The sequence below is a fragment of the Macaca mulatta genome, chromosome 2 (assembly GCF_049350105.2).
Source record: "Macaca mulatta isolate MMU2019108-1 chromosome 2, T2T-MMU8v2.0, whole genome shotgun sequence".
In the NCBI taxonomy this organism is placed as follows: domain Eukaryota; kingdom Metazoa; phylum Chordata; class Mammalia; order Primates; family Cercopithecidae; genus Macaca; species Macaca mulatta.
The window spans coordinates 45199596-45209142 of NC_133407.1; the positions used below are offsets into that span (position 1 = coordinate 45199596).

General features: G+C 42.7%; 1 protein-coding gene across 2 annotated transcripts in view; it reads right to left on the reverse strand.

Annotated features, from left to right (window-relative positions):
• Positions 1-9105, reverse strand: part of GK5 (glycerol kinase 5) — a 66563-nt gene extending 57458 nt beyond the window's left edge. Inside the window, exons 1-2 of one of the 2 annotated variants that reach the window (XM_015131926.3) lie at positions 8751-9105; positions 8445-8571 (exon numbers count right to left, since the gene is read on the reverse strand). Coding sequence is in view for 1 of the 2 variants with exons in the window: in NM_001261112.1 (NP_001248041.1) it covers positions 8751-8897 (147 nt within the window). In the remaining variant the exon portion in view is untranslated. 2 annotated transcript variants of the gene reach the window in all.
• Between the last annotated feature and the right edge of the window lie 442 nt (positions 9106-9547).

A 9547-nucleotide genomic window follows, 5' to 3' on the forward strand; every position in this document is an offset into this window, starting at 1 on the left:
AAATAGTACTGCCAAGATTTTGAAAACAAATCTGACATTGAAACTGCAGTCCACAGAAGACTTAATTTGTAGCCTGAACCCAACTGCAATAAATACCTGCCAGAAGAAAAACAACAAAATTCCTCATAGGATTTATAAAACCCCCAGGGTCTTTTAACATAATATTCAAAATTTCTAGGATACAATCCAAAACTACAAGGTATATGAAGAACCTGAAAAATCTAACTCACATTGGAAAAGATAATCAAGAAATGCCAATGCCAAGATGACACAGATATCTGATAAACAGTCTAAAGCAGCTATTAGGAAAATACTCCAAGAGGAGTGAATACACTTGCAACAAATGGGAAGACAGAAAGTCTCAGCAGAGGTAACTGCAGTAATCATTTAACTACATATGTGCATATCAAGGTCAGTATATCAAGACATCATGAAGAATGCCTTAAATATATCCCATTTTAAAAAGAAAGAAAAAAGGCCGGGCACGGTGGCTCAAGCCTGTAATCCCAGCACTTTGGGAGGCCGAGACGGGCGGATCACGAGGTCAGGAGATCGAGACCATCCTGGCTAACACGGTGAAACCCCGTCTCTACTAAAAAATACAAAAAACTAGCCGGGCGAGGTGGCGGGCGCCTGTAGTCCCAGCTACTCGGGAGGCTGAGGCAGGAGAATGGCGTAAACCCGGAAGGCGGTGCTTGCTGTGAGCTGAGATCCAGCCACTGCACTCCAGCCTGGGCGAAAGAGCGAGACTCCGTCTCAAAAAAAAAAAAAAAAGAAAGAAAGAAAAAAGAAATTCATGAAAGACGTAAAAAAGGAAATTTTAGAATTGAAAAATGTACTGATCAAAATTTAAAACTTACTGGATGGGCTCAATAGCAGAAGGGAGATAGAAGAAAATGAATAAACTTGAAGACAGATCAATAGAAATTATCTGCACAACAGAAAGAAAAAAGACTGGAGGAAAAAAAAGAACAAAGCCCCAGGGACATACCAAAGGTCTAATATTTGTTTAATCAGGGGTCTCCAAAGATGAAAAGAAAGAGTTCAGAGCAGAAAAAAAAAATTACTTGAGGGAAGTAACAATGCTAAAAGCTGCCCAAGTTCAGTGAAATCTATATATTCAAGAGGCTCAGAAAACCTTTACTAAATGAACCCAAAGCATTACACACCCAGATATTATAATCAAAATGCGGAAAACTAAAAGCAAAGAAAAAAGTTTGAAACCAGAAACTTCACATATACAGAACAAAAATTTAAATGACTGTGGATTTCTCATCAGTACCATGAAAGCCAGAAATAAGTGGCTCAACATTTACAGTATGCTAAAAGAACCGCCATCCCATATTTCTATAACAAAATCCCAACAGGATTTTTTGTAGATTCTAAAATTTATATTAGGCAAAAACACTAAAATGGCCAAAACAATGTTGAAAAAGAATAAAGTCAGAGAGGAAAAAAAAGAATAAAGTTAGAGGCACACTACCCAATTTCAAGACTGACTATAAAGCTACAGTAATCAAAATAGTATGCTATTGGCATAAAAACTGACACACAGATCAATGGAACAGAATAGAGAGTCCAGAAATAGACTCACAAATATGACTAGTTGATTTTCAACAAAAGTACAGAGGCAATTCCGTGGAGAAAAGATAGTTTTTTCAACAAATGGTGTTGTAACAAGTGGACATCCATATGCAAAAAAAAAATCAGGCTAGGCATGGTGGCTCACGCCTGTAATCCCAGCACTTTGAGAGGCCAAGGCGGGCAGACTGCCTAAGCTCAGGAGTTCGCAACCAGCTTGGGCAACACAGTGAAACCCCATCTCTACTAAAAAAAAAAAAAAAAAAAAAAAAAAAGCCGGCGTGGCAACAGCACCTGTAGTCCCAGCTACTCGTGAGGCTGAGGCAGGAGAACTGCTTGACCCCGGAAGGCGCAGGTTGCAATGAGCCAAGATCCAACAACTGCACTCCAGCCTGGGCGACAGAGCAAGGCTCCATCTCAAGAAAAAAAAAAAAAAATTCAACCTCAACCCAAACTTTACAACTTACAAAAATTAACTCAAAAGGGATCAAGATCTAAATGTAAAATGTAAAACTATAAAATGTTTAGAAGAAAACGCAAGAGAAAATCCTTGTGACTTGGTGTTAGGCAAAGAGTTCTTAGAACACCAAAAGTATAATTCATACAACAAAAAATTGATAAATTGGACCTCATCAAAGTTAAAAACACTTGTTCTGCAAAAGATACTGTTAAGAAAATAAAAAGACAAAAGCACAGACTGGTAGAAAATATGTGCAAATCACATATCCAACACAGGACTAATATCCAGAATATATAAAAAAAAATTTCAAAATTCAACAGTAAGAAAACAAAGAACTCAATTTAAAAATGGGCACAAGACTTCAAGCACTCCATCAAAGAAAACATATGGATTACAAATATGTACATGAAGACAGATATTCAGCATCATTAGCCATTAGAGAAATGCAAGTCAAATCAAATAAGTAAAGTTTTAAAAACTAATGATACCAAGTATTGATGAGGATGTGGAACAACTGGAACTCTGATACATTGTTGGTGAGAATGCAAAATGGTATGGTCACTCTGAACACTCTGTTAAGTTAAACGTTCACTTACCATATAACCTACGTATTTACCCTAGAGAAATTTACCCTGTAAGGTTGTACATAGGACTGGTTCAAAGTTTTTTAATGTTCCCTTTAAAATCTGTACACTAATGTTTATAGTAGCTCTATTCATCATCACCAGAAACCAGAAACCACCTAAATGTACTTCAACAGGTGAATGAATGTAGTACATCCATATAATAGACACTACTCAGAAATAAAAAAGAATAAACAAGTGAGATACATAACAACATGGACAAGTCTCAAAGGCATTATGCTGAAAAAAATCCAGTCTCAAAAGGCTACTTACTGTATGATTCCATTTATATGACATTCTTAAAAAGACAAGACTGTGTGGAAAACAGATCAGTGGTTACCAGAGGTTAGGTGGGTGGGGAGATGTAACTAAAATAAGGTAACACAAGGGAGCTTGGGGATTACTTCTACACATGTGCTAAAGTTCACATAAGTATACACCAAAAGTCTATTTTACTTTAATGTAAAAAATAAAATAAATTTTGTAGGCTGGATGCAGTGGCCTGTAATCCAGTACTTTGGGAGGCTGAGGCAGGAAAATCGCTTGAGCCCAGGAATTCAAGATCAGCCTGAGCAACGTGCCAAAACCCCATCTCTACAAAAATACAAAACGAGTGCAGTGGCCCACACCTGTAGTTCCAGCTACTCAGGAGTCTGAAGTGGGAGGATCACTTGAGCCCAGGAGGTAGAGGATACAGTGAACTGTGGCCACACCACTGCACTCTAGCCTGGGAGACAGAGGGAGACTCTCAATAAATAAATAAACAAACAAATTTCATAAAAATCTATGGCTTCAAGTTAAAATGATGGCTTAAACATATGCATGCATCTCCAATTCCTCCCAGTCTATTAAAAGGAAAACATCAACAAGGTTCAAATGCATGAGGACAAAGAGAAGAGCAAATAGGATTAGACTAGATTTTAACAATTTTTTTTTTTTTTTTTTTTTTTGAGACAGAGTCTCGCTCTGTCGCCCAGGCTGAAGTGCAGTGGCACGATCTCAGCTCATTGCAAGCTCCCCCTCCCAGGTTCACACCATTCTCCTGCCTCAGCCTCCCGAGTAGCTGGGACTACAGGGGCCTGCCACCACGCCCGGCTAATTTTTTTATATTTTTTAGTAGAGACGGGGTTTCACCATGTTAGCCAGGATGGTCTCAATCTCCTGACCTCGTGATCCGCCCGCCTCAGCCTCCTAAAGTGCTGGGATTACAGGCATGAGCCACCGCACCTGGCAACAAATGTTTTTAATATGAACAGTGAGTGGGCGGGTGGTACATGGCTTAGGACAGAGGAGAAAATGCCAATACATCACTGCCTGCTCAGATTACACTGCATCTCTACTCACCCTGGCTCCCATTTCACTCAGAGTAAAACCATTATTCATTATAATGGCCTATAAGACCCGAGTCGGGTCACCTCTACCCTTTTCCTGAGAATGTGAGCTCCTAGAGGGCAGGGAATGTATCTCCTTAGTTCATTTTATCCCCAGCATCTACAAGTGCCTAGGGTTTCTTAGATATTCCATAAAGTGAATGTATGAATGAACATATGAGTGAACTATGAGAGTGATGCCCGTAAGCAGAGAGCAGAGATTCTAGGGTGGAACTCTGGAAATTAGAGGTTCCTCTGAAAGCGGGGATGCCAGATGGGGTTGTACATAGGACTGGTTCAAAGTCTTTATAAGGAGCCCCAATTCCTTTCCTCCAGCAAGATCACTGCCCCTCCCTAATCTGGCAGAAAGTAAGAGATTTACTTCTGGAGGGGTTGAACTAGAGTTCTGTACTTGCAAATGACAGATATACCTAAGTGCTAGGGCAAGGCATGGTACCAAAAAAAATGCAGATAACCAATCAAGATCACTAGTTAAGGAAAATTTCTAACATGTAGTATGAAAAGTCCAAAATAAAGAAAAAAGGAACTCTGAGGAAACAGTGACAATATGGGGAGTGTAAAGTGTTACACAAGGTGATGTAGAAAAAGAATCTCTTATTCCCCAGTGAGCTCATCAAGAACAGATTTAACACAATCTATTCTCCTGTCAATTCATACTTCTGCCCTTTCTATGTAACGCTTTTATGACTATAGACTGTAACAGTTTAACTACAAGAAACACTTTCTTACCCCAGAAAACTCAATGTGGATATCATTGCTTCAAGGCTATAAACCTTCAGATTTGACCCAGGGTCACTTCCCCCAACTTTACCAATCAGGATGTCACATACCATCCCCAAACAAGTTGCAGTAGTGAAATCTATTATTTTACAGGAGAGCCAAACCAAAATTAGATCAAGAATATAATAAAAGTTAAAAAGAAAATTTTTTTGAGTAAAAACAAAAGACGACAACCACTTAGTCCATTTTTCAAGCATGTACAGAGAGTACACAGTATTACTGTTTGGAGTGACCTTTCTGTCCTGTTCTTCCAACCGAGACATTATCTTTTTTTTATAGTTTCTCATAATGGCATGATGTTCCACTGGGGAACATGATAAATATTCTCCATTTTTAAAACCAAAATATCAAATATTCATATGTAGAGTTTCCAACACAAAATATTATTCTAGCAGTTATATATTTAAGAGTCCCTAAGAAAGATTTTTTAAAAATACAAATTACAGAAAAAAGCTAAAAATGTACCTCTACTGTTAAACATTTAAAAAATAAAGGCCATAAGAAATAAGACTGATGTCTTCTCACAGCCTATTTTGTTCTTATCTACAAAGGGGAATCTCTTTTTTTTTCTTTTTTAAAAATTTCTTTCCCAGTATCAATCAAATCATATACTAAGAGGTTTTAGGTTTCTATTATACATTCTTTCCATTGGAATATTACAAGAGGTGTAATTTCTACTTGACAGAATAAACACAATCAAGTTCTGTGTCTAAGTCATAGAGTCCCATGAATTCCTAACATTTTAACTGCAATTCAATTATTCTGTAACGATGAGGTAATACACCAGGTACTAAGCAGCAATGTAGACCAACAAGATCCTTGTTCCTAAAAATCTAAAATTATCTGCAGTAAAGGACCAGTTGCTGCTTGTTTTTTTAAAAAAATTTCTATTCATTGGCTGGGCACAGTGGCTCACGCCTGTAATCCCAGCACTTTGGGAGGCCGAGAAAGGTGGATCACGAGGTCAGGAGATCGAGACCATCCTGGCTAACACAGTGAAACCCCGTCTCTACTAAAAATACAAAAAAATTAGCCAGGCGTGGTTGTGGGCACCTGTAGTCCCAGCTACTCGGGCGGCTGAGGCAGGAGAATAGCGTGAACCTGGAGGGTGGAGCTTGCAGTGAACCAAGATCGTGTCACTGTACTCCAGCCTGGGCAACACAGTGAGACTCCGTCTCAAACAAACAACAAAAAAAAACTGTATTCATTGTGGACCAACAATTTTTAAGATACAATTAAGTTTCCAGTCCAGGTGCAGTAACTCGTGCCTGTAATCCCAGCACTTTAGGAGGCTGAGGCAGGAGGATTGCTTGAGCCCAGGAGTTCAAGGTTGCAGTGAACTATGATCAGGCCACCTGGGGGACAGAGTTAGAATCTGTCTCTAAAAATAACAATAATTTTTATAAAGTTTCCAGAAAAAAAAAAAAGGCACACAAAATACAATCCCAAATCTTTCATTACTGGAATCAACAGACATAAAATTACTCTGCTAAGTTGCTACACAAGTTCCTAAATACTCAGTTTTCTTTTATTATCTCAATCCCAGCAGCCCTGTAACTACACTTTGAGCAGTACTGCTGTAAACTCCTACCACACAGAGAGGCATTGCTGCACATTTCTTAATCTACGACTGTGCTTTACCCGGGAAAAGCGGGCTTTTTTTTTTTTTTTTTTTATTTACTCGTATCTTTCTTTTATCCAGACACATTTTCCACAGTTTAGAGTCTGTGCAAACCATCCTGGCCTCCTGCCACTCACAGCAATCTTGATCCATCTTTGGGATTCTTCATTCCTAAAAAAACTAATGATCTGCCCCAAATTATATATCAACTGTGAAACTTTGCATTTTCTAGTAATTTATTTCTCCCTTCGGTTCCAAAAATTTCAATTCCTTAAAAGAAAAATAAAACAAACAAACAAAACAACCAGTGCTTAAAAGTACTTTGTGTCTAGACTTATAAGGGAGACTTTAAAAAGTATCATTGTGTTTGTGATAAATACTCTTAGAAAGATAAGGAGTACCCAGTCACTGAACGGTGGTATCTGCCTTTCATTTGTCCTTTCAGGCTGGGATAGGGATAGTGTGTGGGTGGGTGGGCAGCGTTCCCACACAGCTAGCCAGAGAAGGGACCAGGGAGCTGCTACAGTCCCAGTTCCACTGTCTTGGTCCTGAAACCTAAATGGAGGCCGGGCTTGGTGGCTCATGCCTGTAATCCCAGCGCTTTGGGAGGCCAAGTCGGGTGGATCACCTGAGGTCAAGAGTTCAAGGCCAGCCTGGCCAACATAGCAAAACCCTGTCTCTACGAAAATACAAAAATTAGCAAGGCATGATGGCAGGTGCCTGTAATCCCAGCTACTCAGGAGGCTGAGGCAAGAGAATTGCTTGAACCCAGGAGGTGGAGGTTGCAGTGAGCCGAGATCATACCGCTGCACTCTAGCCTGGGTGACAGAGCAAGACTCCATCTCAAAAAAAAAAAAAAACCTGAATGGAAGGAAGTCTGATGTTTCCTCAAAACAAATGCTCAAAGCAGTCACTACTCACTGGCATTCTAGCTGGACCCACTCCTGGGCAAGTGCTACAAAGAAAAACACCTCTAGGGTGGTCGGAAGAAGAATGGGACACTGAGAAAAAAGGGGAATACAGTGCTGCTGGGAATGGTTAGGTAACTGATGGCTCCTGCCCTCCCTCAAATTCCTAACATAAAAAGATGTTGGTACTGGGAAGAGAAAATAAGAACACCATAACAGGCTGGCCACAGTGGCTCATGCCTGTAATCTTGGCACTTTGGGAGGCCAAGGCGGGTGAATTACTTGAGCCCAGGAATTCCAGACCAGCCTGGACAAAATGGCAAAATCCCATCACTATAAAAAATATAAACAAATTTAGCCAGGCATGGTGGCCCCTTGCCTGTAGTCACAGCTACTTGGGGGGCTGAGGTGGAAGGATCACTTGAGCCCAGGAGATTGAAGCTGCAGTGAGCCGAGATCACACCACTGCACTCCAGCCTGGGTGACAAAGTGAGACCCTGTCTCAAAAGAAAAAAAGGAACAACAATAAGAACACCATAACAAATAAACATTATTTTTGGTGCATTGACAATTGTGTAGAAATCAACACTTCATTAATATGAGAACAGAAGGATATCAATGTGTTGGTTGCTGAACAGTTAGTTCAAGGGTCTACTAACATCCAACCAACGACTTGGCAGGTCTCTCAAACGAGGGGAAATAAAGAATTTTATGAATTCTCAAAGATCGAAAATAGAAAAGTGATGACCACACTGCCTTCAAAACTTGCCCAATACCTCTAATATCCATGGCAATCAGTTGCTCACGTAAGGAACCAGCATTTTGTGGAGTAGTAGTTAATAATGATGACAAGTGAAGAATAGAGAATAAACTTAAATTCTATAAAGATATGAAAAGTTATTGAGGCACAAGTCCAAAGGCTATAATAAATAAAAAAGGAAAAAAAAGTTGTCAAAAATTAAAATGTAAATAAAGATGTGATGGGAGATCTATCAGGGAAGTGCAGGAAGAACCGAGCAACTCACAAACCACCCTCTGGCTGGACGCGCACAGCCTGCCCAGTCCCGTTCGGCAAGTCACCTCAGTCCCATCCAGGTAAGGCTGGACAGGTGGTTCTCCAGGTGGCAGGAGGCGAGCGAGCGGCCCAGGTCATACACCGGGCCCCTGGTGCCCTCAGTCTGGACAGGAAGGGCGCGCGGGGTTCAGCCTAGCCCAGGGAGGGAACGAGAAGACTCAGCCGGTCTGGGCGCGCCTCTGGCCCCAGGGTGCTGCAGGTGGCCGCGTCCAGGGCGGTAGGTGGGCCCCGCCCGCTCGCCTCCCGAGGCCGGACCCCTGGACTCAGCAAAACCCAGTCAGACCCGCGCCCCACGGCCGCCTCCAAGTCACCTTCTGCGCGCTGGAGCCGCAGACACGCGCCGCCCGGTCATAGACGTGGCAGCGGATCACAGAACTGCCCACGTCCAGCCCCAGCACGAAGCCAGCGTGCCGCGGCTCCTGCGCTCTCTGCTCCGGGTCCGTCGGCAGCCCAGACATCCCGATCCCACACGCCTCTCTGCTACAGACGCCACCCCAGAGGGCGCGCTATAAATCCCGATGCCCCAGAATCCCAGGGCGCAGCGCCGGGCCGCCGCCCCCAACCCAGCCCCCAACCCAGCCCCCAACCCAGCTCCGCGGGAGTTTAGAGAGGCCCGGCCCCTGGCGCGGGCTCCACCCCGGCGCCGTGACGTCACGGGCGCGCGCCGGCGGCCGCGAGGGAGGGGTGGAGGTGAGCTGGTTTGTGTCGTGCTCTGGAGCCCGAGATCGCCAGCCATGCTCATCCTCCAGTTGCCGGCCGCTGTTGGATTGACTTGGCCCTTAACTCTTTTATTATTTTTTTTTGAGACGGAGTCTCACTTTGTCGCCCCGGCTGGAGTGCAGTGGCGCGATCTCGGCTCACTGCAACCTCCGCCTCCCGGGTTCAAGCGATTCTCTTGCCTTAGCCTCCCAAGTAAATGGGATAACAGGCGCGCTCCTCCACGCCCGGCTAATTTTTGTATTTTTAGTAGAGAAGGGGTTTCACCATGTTGATCAGGCTGGTCTCGATCTCCGGATCTCGTGATCCGCTCGCCTCAGCTTCCCAAATTGCTGCGATTGCAGGCGTGAGCCACCGAACCCGGCGGCCCTTAACTCTTATTTTTTCTCTT